General features: G+C 34.3%; 1 protein-coding gene across 4 annotated transcripts in view; it reads left to right on the forward strand.

Annotated features, from left to right (window-relative positions):
- The window catches only part of LOC108742111 (neuropeptide CCHamide-1 receptor), a 67,923-nt gene extending 49,944 nt beyond the window's left edge, over positions 1-17,979 (forward strand). For all 4 annotated transcript variants that reach the window (XM_025980656.1, XM_025980654.1, XM_025980655.1 and 1 more), the window contains exons 4-6: positions 5,164-5,489; positions 6,542-6,783; positions 17,249-17,979. In XM_025980656.1, coding sequence (XP_025836441.1) covers positions 5,164-5,489; positions 6,542-6,783; positions 17,249-17,459 — 779 coding nt within the window. In that variant the 3' untranslated portion in view covers positions 17,460-17,979. The remainder of the gene's footprint in view (positions 1-5,163; positions 5,490-6,541; positions 6,784-17,248) is intronic.
- Positions 17,980-19,291: the final 1,312 nt, after the last annotated feature.

Consider the following 19,291-nt stretch of genomic DNA (forward strand, 5'->3'; position numbering starts at 1 on the left):
TTACGTAAATAATTTTTTGTTTTGCAACTCTGCGTAGCTCTCGTTATTGATAAACAGTAAATTTGTGATAAGCGCTGTTGACTTAACATATTTATAATAGTCAACGTTCTTCTTTTCAGGTACATCCTGTCACTAGCGCTTGCAGATTTACTTGTAATTGTGACCAGCATTCCTTTTACATCGATCGTTTACACCTTAGAGTCGTGGCCTTGGGGTGAACTGATATGCAAAATATCCGAAACTGCGAAGGACATTTCTGTTGGAGTCTCCGTTTTTACACTAACAGCACTGTCAGCTGACAGATTTTTCGCCATTGTAGACCCCATGAAGAAGTTACACGCCAATAGTAAGTTTTATCTTTTTTTAATAACCTAATTATTAATTAATTAATCAATAAATTCTCGGTCAGCACTTTATCGATACTATCAGACATGAATTGCGATTTCGGACTTATTTTTTACCTGAGGACGCCACAGAAATTCGGACAAACTTCTTACCAACCAAAGCTGTTGTCCGTTAATTATGCGAGATTCATAAATAGGCACATACAGAGAAGTAAACGCCATCTGTAGAGATCCGCCAAAATTACTGCGTCTTTAAATTAATTGACATTCCACGCCCTTAAATAAATTATAAGTAAGTTCCGCTTTAAGAGCAGTTAATTGTAAAGCCACATAAATTCTCCAGAAACTATAAAATCCCACATTTTAACTGTTTGCAAACAGTAATTTAATTTCCATCTTTCTCTACCCCTATATACTCCTGCTTCTACTTCTTTAACTATCCACGTCTCAGAGGTCTTTCCTTTTCCATGTTGAGTTTCATCGTACGTTTCCAATATATTCTCGTCTCTAGCCTTTTCTGTCCACAGTTTTGTCTTCATACGCCTATAACATCACATCTCAATCGTTTAATATAACTTTTTCATATTTAATACATAAGAAATTCGATTCAAGCTCCCAACTAAACACGTGATTATTTAGTTAAAACAAAATAAACTCAAAAATTTATAGTTATTTAAGTATTGTTTCAAATAGAAATTAAAATTATACAACAAATGTGAAAATTATTGTCTTCAAGATAACATATCACATGCTGCTAGTCCTATAAATATAACTGTCTAAAATGAGCAATTTTACAAAATTCGTCGCGTTTCGCAAGGAAATTGAATTCTATTTTCTTGTTCACTGAATTGGAAGCGAAATTTGAAGATTACGACCCGCAAATAAATCGAGAACAACAGAAAGTAGGAGCAGGCAACAGGTCTGATATGATAAACAATCTTACATATATGTTACATGAGCGTAGCAGAAAATTACCTAACAGTAAAAAATGTTTACTGGGTATCTACACCAGCGATATACTGCCCGCAATTTGATATAAATCAACTTGTTATTAGAGAGATACTTCGATTTGTTCGATGACGTATATCGAAACTACCCACCTGATTCTTTAGTTACTGAAGAAACCCCAACAGTAGTCTCCCCTTACATCAAAGTAATATATTAAATGTGTGTCGCATAGAATTGGTCGAATTTTGATAAAGAAAAGCAACAAAACCATTCTTATTCATTCTGACCAAAAAAATTCAAAACACTTGGTTTCCACGAAAGATTTCAAAACAAGTTTACATAGGTATAGGTACCACCACTAAAAATATTAATAGTTATTATGTGAACAATACTTGGAATTAGAGCTTAAAAGCCGCGTTGTAGGATTGTAGGAGTGTTTCTCCTTCGGTATGAATAGTGGTGAAATCGTTTCTCCGACGTTCACTAACTTCTGTGGTTGACATACTTAGACTTACAAGTCCATTATTGTGGTTATACTGAAACAGGGTCAGTTGACTACGCATGCTTCATATGGTTGCTGTCACTTGATGGTGGTACCACTCAAGATCAATAGTCAGCTTGTATTCACCTTCAGGAACTCTTTCCTTTTGTTGAAACTGCTTGAGTGCTTCAGTATTTCGATGGCTAACTTTTTAAGGATTTTGGCTATTCCATTCCCACAGCTACTAATGCTGGTGGGCGGGCAATCCCTCCGGAGTACGTGGTGGAAGTCCCAATTCAGCTTCCATTGAGGAATAGTGGATAGGTAGTAGTTGAGTTATGAAAGATGAGACGGATGAAATGAAGACGGAAGTCAGTGAAAGATTATCTACGTAATATTACTACTTCAGCATTTGTCTAAGTGATCCAAGGAAACCATAGAAAAAAATGGACCAGGGCAAAAGGACCCGAAATGGAATCGATGTCCTCTTGAATACTAAGCAATGGTCTAAACCTCTATGCCCCTCGGTTTCTATGGCCTTTCGATTGATTCCAGCATAGTAACTTCACAAGTTAGTCAAGATTCTAGTGCTCTTAAAATGGGAAACATCTCCTTGCAGGGCATGTTCTGTAACCGCGACATTATCTGGTTTTCGAAGTTTGAAGGGATGTGTTTTTTGGGGGTTTGTATTGCGTTTCGGACCAAGGTAGATGAATGCGGTGTCTGGTGTTTTCCAAACTGCTGAGCAATGGTTTAACCGTTAGCCCATACCTCTAGGTGTCAACGGTCGATACTTACAGTCCCCTTATTTTTGTATGTACTCTTCTTACTCGTACAGTACTTGTATTTATGAGCTGATATTCATAAGTACATCTGGGAATGTGATTAATGTTCAAATTGCTCAAAGCATTCACTACCCTATCTAAAATATAACGAAATAAACATGTTAATAGGAATTGACATAAAAAGAACAGAAATTAGTGAAACTCTTTGTTCGAGCTTTAATATTATGGGCAAAAAAAATTACCAGTCAAGGGTGTTAAAGAGATGCCTAGAGAAAACGGTTAATTGTTCTCTAAGGCAACGGCATAAAATCTTTAACGAATGCCTCGCTTCTAACGAACAATGACCGCAAAAGCGTTAATTGTATTACTGTAGAAATTATTAAGATGATTTGAAGAACGAAGGGTAATTATCATTTACATAAAATTATGTATTATCTTTAATTATTATTACTATAGATCTTGTCAATTAATTTACTGACCTTCAGAGTAATACATGCCTCATCTCAAATAACTACTTAATAAGCATTTGAATTCATGAAACTATTAAATATTGTTGTTCCATATTAAAATGAAAAAAATATATAACGCTAAAGTGACAGAATTTCAATTATTATTTCGATATATTGGAATAATAATGTTCCTAGTGTGTTCTTCTGTGTTAATTCATATCCGGTGGATGCGCTGGGTTTTAGATATTAATTCTATATCCTCTCGGGTCAGAATTCGAGAGATTAATTGTTGAGCCATTTTTTCCATATAATGCATCACAACCCTTCGGCTTTAGGAATATATTTGAGAATTTGTTTATAATTTATATGGACTTCTCAGAAATGCGTGTGATGCTGCATAATCTTGATGGAACACAAACTTGCCAATGTGGTGCATATATTGCGGGTACCTCTTGCCAAAAATTTATTCGTAACGTTCTTATTATAATAATCTGTATTGATGAGGTCTTTAGGCCTATATCCCTGGATCAATAAAATGAAGACTTCATTTGGAGTAATTTTTTCTCTTTTTAAGCTGTTCTTGGTTTGTATTATTCTTTAAAGACACTGAAGTATTCGTTAATTAATCACTCTTATCCATTTGAAGCTAAACATTATATGTGGTGGTGGATTGCTTCCGTTTTTAGTTACTTAACATTTTACATTAACCTAAAAATTTTCAACGGCGGTCTTCAATACTCATTGGACTCAATCGTTGAACTTTTGACTTCCTTCCGCTAGAAGCTGAAGGAGAAGACCACTCTCATACTATTAGTGCGATAACTGGCATTCTTTTGAAGGATCTTTATCATTTTTACCACAAGAATCTAAATCGATAGATTCGTTTTTTAAGGATTTTCTGCTTGGCATGTATCATAATCAATTTTTTGGTCTTCTTTCATCTATCTGTTTCCTTTGGTTTTCGGGTCTGTTTTGAAGTGCTGTTTGATTCTTTATATCTGATTCTGATCAGTTCCTAGTTTTTCAATAATATTAATTTAATATGAAATATTATTCTGAAAATTAATTTCTGAATTTTTTACCCACTACACGCTACCTCAAATTAATGAGGGAAAAATTGTTGCTGTTGTCACACCCCCGCCGGGAATCGAACCCGGGACCTTTGGCTTTACGCACCAATGTTCTGACCACTAAACTACGAGAGGTGACAACAACAACCACGACCAACCGACCTACAAGGTTAACGATCCGTCGAACTAATGTAACTATATACTGAATATACTATGATTAAACATACATATAATTTAGATATCTTTTAGAAGTGAGTTAGTTTAATATGAAATATTATTCTGAAAATTCATTTCTGAATTTTTTACCCACTACACGCTACCTCAAATTAATGAGGGAAAAATTGTTGCTGTTGTCACACCCCCGCCGGGAATCGAACCCGGGACCTTTGGCTTTACGCACCAATGTTCTGACCACTAAACTACGAGAGGTGACAACAACAACCACGACCAACCGACCTACAAGGTTAACGATCCGTCGAACTAATGTAACTATATACTGAATATACTATGATTAAACATACATATAATTTAGATATCTTTTAGAAGTGAGTTAGTTTAATATGAAATATTATTCTGAAAATTCATTTCTGAATTTTTTACCCACTACACGCTACCTCAAATTAATGAGGGAAAAATTGTTGCTGTTGTCACACCCCCGCCGGGAATCGAACCCGGGACCTTTGGCTTTACGCACCAATGTTCTGACCACTAAACTACGAGAGGTGACAACAGCAACCACGACCAACCGACCTACAAGGTTAACGATCCGTCGAACTAATGTAACTATATACTGAATATACTATGATTAAACATACTCACTTCTAAAAAAGATGTCTAAATTGTATGTAATATTAATTTAGATAAAATGGCGCTCATGTCAAAAATAATGTACTATTATAATTCAATTAAAGACAATCTATCGTTGGCTGACTAACCCTATTTTTATACGAAATGATAGTAGTGAATCAATTTCCACCGCTAGGTTAATACAACAGCTTTTGTCTGAATCAACACTGGGTACGATTTTGTTTCGTTAAAATGACGAATCGTCCTATCATAAATTTATTTGTTCTCTTTTATTTGCAGGTGATAGCAGTCAAGCGACAAAAGTAACCCTAGGAATAGCAGTATCAATTTGGATTTTGTCAATAATATGCGCTATTCCATCAGCAGTCGGCTCTCACCTGAGAGACATTACCGACAATGATGGAATCGTACGATTCACAGTTTGTTATCCATTTCCAACTCATTGGCTGTATCACAACTATCCCAAAATCAACGTGTTGATGAGGTTTCTGATTCTATACGTTATCCCTCTCGCAATTATTGCAATATTCTATTTGAATATGGCGAAATATTTAGTACAGAGTACGAAGAATATGCCCGGGGAAGCCCAAGGAACTCAAAGACAGGTAAATACCTACGTCTACATTCATTAAAAACTTCCTTGTGAGATATGTATATTAATTTGTTAAGTAATCGGTGTCCGTATTACTTAGAGTAGATAGTTAACCTTCGTTCCCTACCAAGATCCCATGTATTACCTTATGAATTCGATCTGGAGCATCCGGGGTAAGTGGCGAAGCTGGCTGACAATGATAGCTGGCAATGATGGTGAGAACAGCTGATAGCCGTGACGTCAGAGTGACTTGAAAGGGGTAAAATGGAATAAAATAAATAAACAAATTTTCATAAGAAAATACATGGAATGTGGTTCTGGAAGGAACATTGCCTATCTACTTATGTGGGTCTAAAGCTTTCACATGACTCAAGTTGTTAAAAATTTATTAGTTGTGATACTTAATGTGTATCTATATACTGATCCACATAAATTCCTATTACATATAAATGTCATAAGAGTTTTACAAAGAGCTGTTATCGGGTTTTTAAGATTATGCCAATTTGAGTTTGATGGAATCCACGGAACGCTTTATTATGAAATAAAACCAAGAAAGAAATTTGAGTAGATACTTTCGCATTGAAAGATTACATCTAATAATGTTGTCAGACAGCGTAGGAGTCCTGAATTTATTAGTTTGATAACCCAAATTCAAAAAATTTCAGTCAACAGTACGAAAAACTGTGCAAACGTCTCCAGAAGTTTAAAGCACACTGTGCATCAGCGTATCAGCGGTTTGGTGTTTGTGGATTTTAGATGGTCCATATTTTTTGATCTTTGGTCAACCTACAATTTTTAAATATTGACTAATTTTCTTTCGTATTGGGTAAATCTACTAATTGTAAGTGTAACTACATACATGTAGGTACATATTCTCACAAAGTCATCCATAATTCTTGACGGTGATACACTGGTATAGTGAGAACCGGCTGAGTCAGCTATTTTCCATTTCTCTTCACCGTGTTCTTTTCTATCTAAGCCCATGTTTTAGTATCCTCGTGCCGTAAATTAATAATTAAAGAATTCTGTGAATTTTTCTGTCTGAAAAAGTATTTTTAATTTCAGATAAAAGCCAGAAAAAAAGTGGCTGCCACTGTGCTAGTGTTCGTGGTCGTGTTCGCAGTTTGCTTTCTACCTAGTCACGTCTTTATGATGTGGTTTTATTTCTACCCCAATTCCCAGAATTATTACAACGCTTTCTGGCATTATCTGAGGATAGTCGGATTTTGCCTGTCATACCTTAACTCATGTGCCAACCCTTTGGCCCTTTATTGGGTCAGTGGCACTTTTAGAAAGCATTTCAACAGGTAAGCAACTCTTTTTTTATGTTACATATTTATAATTACTAACTTATTAAACCCCCGAAAGACTCCAGATGCAATAATACATAGGTGCAGATTCAGGTGCTTCTTCGATTAATGACTAATAGCTCAGCCACCCAAAAAAAAGTTCGGCCTGGAAGACTGGCTATGTATCTCTGAATCCAAATCCGAGATCAATTAGAGTCCACCACGTCAGGGTTTGAACATGACCTTAAGAAATACTTCAAAATCCACTAAAACTGTTTAAAAATTCGGCCTGCGAGTCTAACTATGTATACAGTATCTTTTTCGGGTCAGCAAGGTTTGGACATAACCTCAAAAAGCTCTCCAAAATCCACTAAAGTCGTTAATCATAATAATTTCAAACGATTTTAGCCCACAACCAATCAGCTCTTGAACGAAATGTATAATTTCATAATCCTTCAAATTCTCAACCCTTAAACCTTACCACCCCATAACCCTATATTTCCGTAATCATAGTGCTGAATCAGTACTGCTTAACCTCTCACCATTCTAATGCTGATGGTTTATCCAGAGTTCAGCTCCTTGGGAATCATAAAGATATTCTGTTTTAATTTTGTGATATCTATCTATGAGGGATTGAGCTATAGTGTTTCAGTGTTGATTACGGAGATACAGGGTTAAGACGTCATAAGATTTTACCGTTGAAAGGATAAAAGGATTATGAAGTTAGGCATCTAGTGGAAGAGATAAAATCTTAGGTTTAAACTCGTTTGAGATTAGTATTATGATTTATAGTTTTTTTTTTGATTTTGGAAAGCTTTTTGAGGTTATATCCAAACCATGACGTGCTGGGGTTAATTTGATTTGGATTCAGCGACCCCAAAAACATACATTAAGCATAGTCAGACATTTATGCTCATAATTTAATAAGGGTAATCGCTCTGACCTGATCTTCATTGTGACTCTTCATATTCATTTGCAGACCAAAACTGGATATCGCGAATAATATTTTGAATCGACTAAATTTCGCTTATCGTTAGGGTGTTTTTTAGCGTTATATAGAAACTCTGTGTAAAATTTAAACAAATTAGGAGAGGGAAAGTAGTATAACCTTATTGTTGTAAACAAACGTATGAAAAAAATACGAGATTGAGCATAACAAATATATAAAAGGTTATGACTTTCGAAAAGCTTTCTGTCGTCATATAATTTTATCTACAGCATAATACGTTTGTATCCGATTTTTTCCTAAAGGAAGAAGTGGAGTTTTACATAAAACTTGATTTCTCATGCCTGGATAGGCGCCTTAAAAGAAAACGATATTTACATCAAAAGGAAACCTTTTGAAGTGTCCTAAAAGGAGAGGAAGCAAAGGACCGCTATCAGAAAAAAGTAATGCGGGTAACTGCCCAATGGAGTATTTTGGGCATGATCCCTATCTTAGCTGTAAGAAGTATTTTGTTTATATATTTTCACATCAGTGCATTCCGCGACATAAAAGAAGGCAGTTCCAATTTGAATGTTCTACAGACTTCTCGTAAGTGAAGTAAAATCAGCTAAAACTGAAAAAATTAATTAGGGTAATGAGGGGTAATTTCTAAGTCTTTCATATTTTAGAAAAAAAAATAATAAAAAAGGCACACAATTTTACAAAATGCTATTTCGATATTTTAATGCCTAACTTTATTTTTCATCTTATGAATTATTTTGGGTTTGTTATTAAACTCGTTGTTGTTACTTATAATTAATTTCAAAAAGTTCTTCGATAAGGCATATCGCACAAAATTATTTTCTAATTATTAAGTTTGATCAACGAATTTTTGCCGAAGACTACAAAAGACCACGAAGCTGTCTTTGCCCATGGATCATTGAAAATGCTGCCTAACAGCAAAAGTTTTTTTATAATTCCTTTTCTTTGAAGTTTTTTTGCCTGTCTACTCATACAAAATTAATTTTCTAGGAAACCTCAAGCAAAAACTCTAGTTTACAAAAAACAAATGATACCTAGTTAATTTATTGTTCGAATTCATCAGTGTAGTAGGTATTTCATAGACAGTTGCTGCAAGCTAAAGCTATTATGTCAAAACAGACATGATGACAGACAATTTAATATAAATAAACTACGACAATCACAATATAACACGGAAATTGAATATGAATTTGAATCTAGTTTAATGGATATTTCGATATTTCGTAATGATATAATAATCAGTTTATACACAATGGTTTATCTGCATATAACATTAGTGTGGAAAACGTGCTTTAATAATTCGGTTCATTTGAACTATTCACTTTTCACACAAAGCCATTTTTACTTATGCCATCATCATCATAAGGCCGTCAGTCCTAAGACTGGTTGGACACGTACCTCCACTCTTTCCTATCCTGAGCTAATCTTCACATTTCCCTAAAACTAGAACATCCCACATCCTTAACTATTTGCGAACAGTAATCTAATCTACTTCTACCTCTACTCTCCTTAACTCCTGCTTCTGACTCTATGTCTCTGACTAGACCTTCATGACTGAGAAGGTGTTCTACTAACCTAATTCGTCAATTTTTGATTGATTTCTATAGTCCTCTGTTCTCCTATTCTTTCTAATACCTCTTCATTTCTAACCTCTACCTCTACCCCTCCTAACTCCAGTTTCTGCCTCTAATATGTCTCTGAGTAGACCTTCATGCCTGAGAAGGTTTACTTATGAGGCATCGACAATTTTACTAATAAGGATCAATTCATACCTATAGTGTACCATGCATTTTCGGAATTACTGTCTCCTATTAATAGATATACTTATTAAAATTATTATTGCGTCGTGGCCTTAACTCCCTAACTAAACAGGGTAGCAGCACGGTACTATATGTTTAAATGACGGCAGAACAATGTGGTTCGCATAAATACGGAATGGACACGGTGCGATATGTATGAATTGGCCTTAATGGGGTGTGATGACCTATTTAAACCTTTAATGAAGTAATTTTAAGGGGTTATTGACTTATTATTTTTATTATAATTATTATTTCTTTTGTTTGCGAAATTTTGTGTATGCCACACGGGTGAGATTTACTAAGTCTTACTTTCTTATTTATTATAATAATGTTCTCTAATTAAAACATTACTGTAAGCTCAGTTCTGCGAATCGATTCCGATGTATGCGAAATAAAATTCGGAAAATGCCGTGTGATCGTTCCGGCATGCCGTCCGCGTCCATTCGATTCCATTTATGTGAGCCTACCTTTAGTAAGAACTCGTCTCGTTGCACCGATTATAGAGCGGCATGGCCTAGAGGTTTAGACCATTACTTAGCATTCGGAAGGAAGCCGAATCGATTCCGGGTCCGTCTACCTTGGTCCAAGCTTTTCTGTGGTTTCCTTAGACCACTTAGGCAAATGCTGGGGCAGTAATATTCCACAGATAATCTTTCATTCTCTTCTATCTTCATTTCATCCGTCTCATCTTTCTCACCCGAACCACCACCCACCCATTCCCACGATTCCTGAAAGAAGATTCAAGAGGGTCATCCGCCTAACCTTCTGGCGTAGTCTGGAGGAACTGCTCGCCCAACAGCATTAGTGAGAATGAAACATGAAACACCCAAAAAGATTTTTTTCGCATCCATCGGTAGAGAAGTCATAATCGTCATCAACCCTACGAAAGCTGTCTGCATTTGAAATAATTACTCCCAATGATCGACTAAATATTTTCCGTACACGCACAGTAAATTTCTCGGGTTCAACCCATGTGTATAAGCCGAACTGTAATTAAAACCTTTCCGTAAAAATTAATACGAGGTAATGAAGCAAATAAAATGAGGTCCCATTTATAAAATATGGGCTAATGGACAGAGTAAGTCTTACAATCAATTTCCTAAAGGATTGTCCATATTTGACTAATTATTATTGTCGCGCCCTAATGGGGTGCAGCTGGCTATAATTAAAGGAAAAAGTAACATAAGTCCAAAAAAAAAAAACAAATTATCTGACTACTGTGTCGTAATATCTATTACACAATCAATCATTTTTAAATTGCAAACGCTTTCAGAAAAAATTCCGTTAGGTATAAGATAAATGTGATGACGCATTACCTTTACTGGGTCTTTTAATCATTTTTAACTGTTACTGACCTCCGTAGTTTCCAAATCATTTAATCACGTTGACCAGGAAAAGAAGATGTACCGACACACAATGTTGGTTTTTAAAGTTTTATTTATTGTTGTTTGTGAAGCAGAAACTATTTTAAAATAATTAATTTTACACAAAATGTACTAGCTAATGGGATTCTCTAAAGGGTGATGAGTTTTTCAATGCAAAACGCAGATGATGATGATAAAAAAGTGCATAAAACCATATCGTTCATTTAACTATGAGTTCAATAAATGAGGTCTTGCTATGTCGATTTCCTTTCCAAAGCCATCAGTATTATTGGAATAATTTTCGAGAACTTGAAAACTTGTTAGCAGCACGGTTTAAATATAAACCTACGAAACCCGACTGCTTCTTCGATAGTAAAGGCAAGGTTATGTTTTCTAAACAAGCTTGGGTATATATATGTGGGTCCCATTATACGTTTATACCTCGAAGCATCTCAACGGTTGCATGAATTTTAATCAGTAAGATGTCTATCGATTTGTATAAATAGTGAGAAAGTTATTGGGATCCGTCAAATGGGAGGAGCCTAAAAACATGGCGCCGATTAGGGAAAATTTGTCGTAGTTCCTATAGTGTACCGTGCAATTTCCAAGTTTTTAAATTACGATAAAATGATAAGTATTGACACAATATGTGATTGGGCTGACACAAAGCCTCGGANTGAAATCCGCTTTTAGATTCGTTACGCTGAAAAATCGTTTGTACATTTTAAGAATGGCACTCTGTTATTAGGTGCAATTCAATGTGGTGAACGGCATGCAGTTTTTAATTTTAATTCTCGTATTTATTCCGACGCCAGGATTATTAAGTGGCAATTTTACATTAAAATTTATTCCGCAAACAACATAAATTACTCGTCGGGGCGCCAGTGTTTTCAGTGATACAGTCAATTATGAATTAAATATCGTGTTTTTGTTGTGTTTTTTTAATTGAGACAGTCATTTATCTCCTACAAAACCGTCGATAAGTGTCAATTTATGGTTGTTCCGCATGTATTCAACCTAATTATCATTTAAAACTAACCATTTCGGCTTATTAGCTTGACCCATAAAATCTTAATTAAGAATACTCATGTTGTAGGAGAAAAGGTGAGAAAAACATTGTGCATAAATAGATAAAATATTTTATTTCTATCTGAGCTTCTATAAATACATACATACATTGCTATTAGGTAACATATTTTATTACTTGTAGAATATCACACGACTTATCACTTTAGCGTAACCTAAAGTAATAGAAAAGTTTTGTAAAAATTTCGTATTATGAGAAGTTATTAAAGAATGAGATCCCTAGACAAAAATTTTCAGTCTCTTTCCAGTCTCTCAGTCTTTCAGAATCTTTCAGCGTCTCTGAGAGCGTCTCTCACAGTCTTTCACAGTTTCTCAGTTATTGCCTAGGTGTTTTTATGGATCTCTCACAGTCTCTGTGTGAGAGACTAGAACGATAAAATTATTAATTCAGAGATTCGGGTCTCTCACAGAAAAACTGAATGAATAAAACTGAAAAATTGAGAGACTGGAGTCTCTCGTAGAAAGCCTGGGATCTCTAAAATATGTTGAACTTAGAAAATTTTAACCATCTCTATCGAGACACCATTTATTGAGAGATTCGAGTCACTCGTTCAAAGATTCGAGTCTCTCATTTAGATACGCTAAACAGTTTCTTTGACAGTCTCTCTCAGCGACACCAGAAACACTCGATGAGAGACGGAGACTAGAGTCTCGCTTTCAGAGACTCTGAGAGACTGAACACTTTTATCTCGGGGTCCCATAAACTGCTCCATTGGGTTCCTTATAGATACATATTATTGTAACTATATGATAAATTACCACCTTTTTAGTCTTTTTAACAGATAAATACAACAACTAAAAGCATTATGTGTATTATATTTCTTTCATTTTTAAAATGTATTCCTAGGTATTATTTTTCGGCACTTTCGGGACACCGTGTATATATTTCGTACAAATATTGGAAACACCTTTAAGCCAAAGCTACAATGCTTTTCAAGGCAGCAATTATGTCATAGAAGTCACATGTATTTAGGTGGCATTATAGGTAGAAACCTGTCAAAAGTTTGCTTCTGNCCTAGACTATCATGTAGGCGTAAGCCTGATTTAGGAATAATGCAACCTGAAAGTTGTGTAGGTAGTTTCCTTACACATTTCTTAGATACAGCAACTTAAATAAACCTACGTAGAGGTCTACTTATATAGACTTCATCAAAACAACATTTGTAGACCGAAAACATCAATAATATACTGAATAAGGTGAAACCAAAAGGTAGTCAATAACAATTTAAATTTAAAAAAATCACCCCATTGCGTAAAAGAGAATTAAAATGTGGACAGAAGATGACGTGGGAGCATAGTAAGATATTATTATAATGTAGGTAAATCGTTTTTCTTAAAATTTAAGTAAATTGTTATTATGCGTCTTGAGCATTTGATATTTTAATTTAAATTTTTATTTTTATCATATTCATTGAATACTGAAATCGCCGCAATTCTAGAGATATCTACTTAAAAAAATATTTTTTATTAAAGTGGGGGATATGAGTAGCAAGTTTATTATTAAAAACGTCATATGAGATTGTGGTTTCCCTTCAACATTGACTTTCCATTTAAAATAACTTTTCAGGACGATCTCACGACACTTTAGAAATATTATTCAGCGAAGAAGTTCCTTTTAAGTGTAAATTTTGGAGTTTATAACTAATAATAAAGGAAACGAGTTTCTCGTTTTTGTATAAATCCGTGTCATGTTCCTGAAAACTGGTCTCGGAAAAGCAAACGCTGCGATGAGAATATTACAATGTCGTTTTTATTATTAGATAAATTTCGTCGCTCACAATTTAATTTGCTTGCTCAAAAATTTATCAAGCTTCTTTTTATCTTTCCGTTAGTATTACTCGGTTTGACGGTAGTAAATTAAAGAAAAGTTGAGAGAAAATAGATTACAGAGGAAGTTTATAAATCAAGCACATCTAACCGAAAATTCATCAAAAAAATAAACGTTGATTTTTTTTATGATATGAACGCGGAATCCTAAATTTTTATGATGTAGTCCGAAATCACATTGCTGTTAAACTAAGTAGTTCCAATACACCAGTCAATGGTAGAGTCCTTTATATCATAGAGGACTCTGGTCGTTGGTGTCAACCATAGACATATGTTATATTCTGATTTTATTATGTTAGAGATAACATAAATTTAGATTGCCGAACTAATCCTGGTAAATATCGTACAGATAGTCACGGGCAGATTGGTCTATACGTTGCAAGATGTAGATGTTACTAATCACTTTTAAATGCAACTATCGTCTTGGAGAGTGTTCTATCATTTAGTTGTAATTCAACTTATTTAAGTTAATAATATCAACCTCTGAATTAAACAACAAAATTAAAGATAATACGTTTATTACTCACAAGTAGAAACACATCGAAGGGATGAATGTCCCTGTACCAATATTTATACCTTATGCTTTTGATAAAGCCTAGTCACTATCAGTGAACTATGACTGCGTAAATACTGTGGGAAAGTCTATCTAGACAAAAGTTAATATTGTTGAAATACTTATCTACCAAATAATATACGAAATACTTATATCTAACACATATATTAATGGACGTGCGTTAGCCGCATGTCGTTGTAATAATTTCTTGGCTCGAAAAGTGAGAGAGATGGCGTATGGTTTCGGACTAGTGCTGTCTCATTCATGACACGCTTACGTATTATCGCGAGAGAGATGGATAATGTCCGAAACTTCGTTCCATCTCTTTTTTTTATTGTACCACAATTCTGACCGCTAAGGCATGTCCATTACTAAACGTCGATGGTGTCAACTCTTAAACTATGTATATTGTCATGATTTATCAATTTCCAAATAAATGAAACAGGAAAGGAAGATGATAGATTTAAAAACGTTTTATTAAAGGTTAGTAGCTCTGTTGTATTTAACGTAAAAAAAGCATTTAATATTAATCGTCATCATAATCATCATAAGGTCGTCAGTCCTAATACTGGTTGGACACGCATCTCCACTCCTTCCAATCTTGAGCTGATCTTCGAATTTCTCTAAAACTAAAACACCCCACATCCTTAACTATTTGCGAACAGTAATCTAATCTACTTCTACCTCTACTCTCCTTAACTCCTGCTTCTGACTCTATGTCTCTGACTAGACCTTCATGACTGAGAAGGTGTTCTACTAACCTAATTCGTCAATTTTTGATTGATTTCTATAGAGTCCTCTGTTCTCCTATTCTTTCTAATACCTCTTCATTTCTAACCTTTATCCATGGTATCCTCATCATTAGCCTGTAACACCACATTTCGAACGCTTCTAACCCTTTCTTTTCCGCCGCGTCCACCGTCCATGTTTCGCACACGTACAGCGTCGCGCTCCAGTCATACACCTTTAACAATCTTTTTCCAATTTCTAAATTAATCGTTCGCGTTCATATTTTTGTTTTACTTTTATTGATCAATATTAATCGTAAATGTCATTTTGAACACCAAAGAGATACAAGAACTATCACGTTCTTTTCGGGTGGCATATTATAAAAAATAAACGTGTTAGAGTGACAGACAATATTCTTTCGCTAGAACTGACTTGATGAGATAATCTAAATTATCAGTATAATGTAGCTAACTGAGGAGGGTTTTACTCGTCTAGATTATTATATGAAGGGCAGATGGGCCATTACAGGATATTAAAGGGACATTGTATTTGAAGGATTTATGACGGCTCTAGTATTCGCTTACATTTTGTACACTTCAATTTAACATCATTTTCCAAATTTTCCGGAAAAAGCTTACATGTGTGTAAAAAGTAAATATTGTAATACAACAACGAATTTCTGACATTAAATTTGAGAAACATGATACTCTTTTTTAATATGTCTGTTCAAGTTCTCTTATAAAAATTTATTATTAAGTTTTTTTTAAGTTATTATGACTACAAAATTTCCTTCTCGGTAACGAAAAATGATATAATATGATGAATATATAGTAAGTACCTCCTACCTAAGCATGAATATTAAGCACAGATATGACGTCAAAGCACTGAACAAAATACGGCGTAATTATTTATAACGTTGAAAAATTTGATGCAAATTATCTGTATGTATTGTTTAATACATTATAAACCAAAACTACACGTAGGTAGATACATCTTTTTAATAAGTTTAAGGTATGCTATCCTAATTTAAATCTAAATTAGCCTAAAGTGAAAAGCTTATTTCATAGATAAAAGACATATCTAAGGCAGTTTAATTTCTTTTCGATAATAAAGTGAAAGTACCCGTGTTTCAGGTAGGATCGCTGCCTCTATTTTTTTTATAGGTAAAGATATTTCAAAAAACTTTGTAAGCGTCTAGAGGTAAAGGATTATCGACAACTAAAATCTATTTTATTATCAAAATTGCGAGTAATTGCAATACATTTTGTAATTTTATTATAATGAGTTGAATGTTCCTTAACTCTAACGGTAAAAGCTCTACGGCTTTAACCTGTATATCGTTCATAGTAAATTCTCCATTTAGAACTGTCGATTCCAGATTTCTTTCTTTTTGTGTTAAAATAACAATTTTTCATTTATTTTTCTGTTTACACTTTAGTGATGCAAATACTTGCCTATCCACCATGTTTTTTTGCATATGATGCTACTGACAATGTACATTTGCGTTAACATTTTGTTACATTTGAACTACTTGACTCATGAGTAGACCGATTTTGAGTTATGACGTTGGACCTAATTTGGGAATAACTACACTACATTCTGCGATTTTAATATGATGAGTTGAATGTTCTTTAACTCTAACGGTAAAAGCTCTACGGCTTTATCCCATATACCATTTAGGTATAGTTAATTTTACATTTAGCATTGTAAATTCCAGATTTCTTTCTTTTTGAGAATCAAAACATATGTTTCAACAATATGTTTTATTAACCACTCGACAATTGTTTCGACTAACAAGTCATTTTCAAGAATACATTGACGATTTCTTTTCGTTTTAACATAACAATTTTTCATTTATTTTCCTGTGCCCACTTTTGTGATGCAAATATCTACTTTACTATCTACAATGTTTTTGTTTGCATATGATACTACTGCCAATGTATATTTCCGTTAACATTTTGTTGCATTTGAACTACTCGACTCATGAGTAGACCGATTTTGAATTACGGCGTTGAACCAAACCTAACCCTCTCCTAATAAGTGGTAAATTTGATATCTATAACCATCATTCTTATCATCAGATGCGGGACAAACTGAATACGCTTAATTTAGAAACTTATTTATTATTTTTCAACCTAATATACGAAATCTTTTGCAGATATTTACTTTGCATTAAGCCGACCCGTCCCCGGTGCAATACATGCCAAGGACAGCAACATGCAACAACGTTGACGTACATGTCTACAAGAAAGATGCCGTCGTCAGTAAAATCAAGAAATTGCTCCATCAGGAAACAAGAACCTTACGGCCACGAGACCACGATTACTCTTCTTGGCAATGGGCACGAAAATATATGTACAAAAATTTAAAGGTGACAATGCAAAAGTATTTTATTTCCTCGAATTCTGTCAAAATTACAAAAAAGCACTCGAATTTTTAGTATAAGTAGATATTTTGGATTGAATATATGCTCGTCAGTGGTGTATGTTCCCTAAGGAAAATTTGGAAAACTCCAAATTTGTCGCAATTCGTTTAGACCAAATCATGCGATAATAACTGTTTTAAAATTCTTTTCTCTTTCCTTATTCGATCGCTAGTAATAGTCTTAAAGCAGTGGCGTAGCGTGGTGGGGAGGGCAAAGGGTGGGGGGCATAGGCCCTGGGCGGTGCAAATCTGGAGGCGGCAAAAATCTTTCTTCGGTATTAGATAGAATCAGGTCCGCCGCATATTTATGACAGATATTTCAATTTATTGGTATTCCTACTAGTTATTAATAATTTGCACCATGTGGTGAAACATTACCGTCTCGTTTGGAGAAAATATCAAGATTTTTGTGTTGATAAAAATCTGTGAAGAGCAACCGTCTTATATATAACCGTAAAAACGGCAAATTTTTATAGTCAATATAACAAAACTTGAAACACGAATGGTCAGTCTAACAGTTCACTTTATGATAAGGGCAAAGCTGTTATTATAGCCCAAGCTCCCATAGCACAAAAATGTAGAATACCTACGATTATAAAAGCTGAAATCGTAACATACGCGGGAAAACATACCAAAAAGCAGAAATATGGTGTACTGTAGATTTAGCCTATAATGTGTAATATAAACAAAACACTTTAGATTCTATTTACATTTAGCACTACATAATGTTATGCTAAATTTCATAAATGTCATCAGCAAAATGATGCAGAATCCTGAGTTATTAAGACTTAATGCAAAGGTATGGAAAGAATACGACAATAAAGATACTGAAGATCCAATATAATCTATTTGAGGAACCAAAATCTTTACATCGTGAGAAGAATCCTCAAAATCCTCCTGCTATTCTGAATTATGTATGTAAACGAAAAGCAAAACCTTTTCAAATGCACATGCTTAATTTTATGTTTGTTCCTATGTAAATGAACACATTTTGAATTGAAATCAACCATTTTGTTGAAATTTACAAATCTTGTGTTATATGGAAAAGAGCACAAACTTTTTTTCCACATAAGCGACTCGACTTATGCCCAAGCAGCGATCGTATAAGGTTTTTTTAGACAAGCAATTGATGAAATAAAAATCGTAGATTTATTGAAATATATTTATTGATTATTTTGTATTGGGTACACTGATCGCACTCTTATTTGCTATTGTACTGATCGTGAAAGTTTCCGATTTCAATTAAATATAAATAGTACCCGACGTATATATTTATTATGTATGTAGGAAAACCTACTTGTAAATAAGCTCATACATTTTCAATTTTCACTAATAATAAATGCTATTTATCTCCTCAAGGGCTAAATTAAAAATACATCTTGTTTGTACATCTTTTCACTGCAATTCTGACAAATTTAAATAAAAGATAGGAAAAAATAGGAAGGGCGGCAAATTTACGGTTCACCCCGGGTGACAGAAATTGACGCTACGCCACTGTTGCGATCCGCTTTAAACGTTTTTCCGGCCCGCGAGATTTATTATGGTTTATTTTATAATGACCGCTGATTTTCGGTATCTAGGAAGTCATATAATTCAGGAACAAAAATAAGTCACTATGTTCGCGAACGGTTAATAATAATGAGGTTGATAAAGGTGTATATGTCTAACGGGTGAGAAACGCTGTAGAGAAAAAAAGGTTAGAAGCGTTCTAAATGTGGAGTTACAAGCGGATGATGATACCGTGGATAGAGAAGTCAGAAATAAGGAGGCATTAAAG

This window comes from Agrilus planipennis, unplaced genomic scaffold (genome assembly GCF_000699045.2).
Source record: "Agrilus planipennis isolate EAB-ADULT unplaced genomic scaffold, Apla_2.0 scaffold3, whole genome shotgun sequence".
Taxonomy (NCBI): Eukaryota; Metazoa; Arthropoda; class Insecta; order Coleoptera; family Buprestidae; genus Agrilus; species Agrilus planipennis.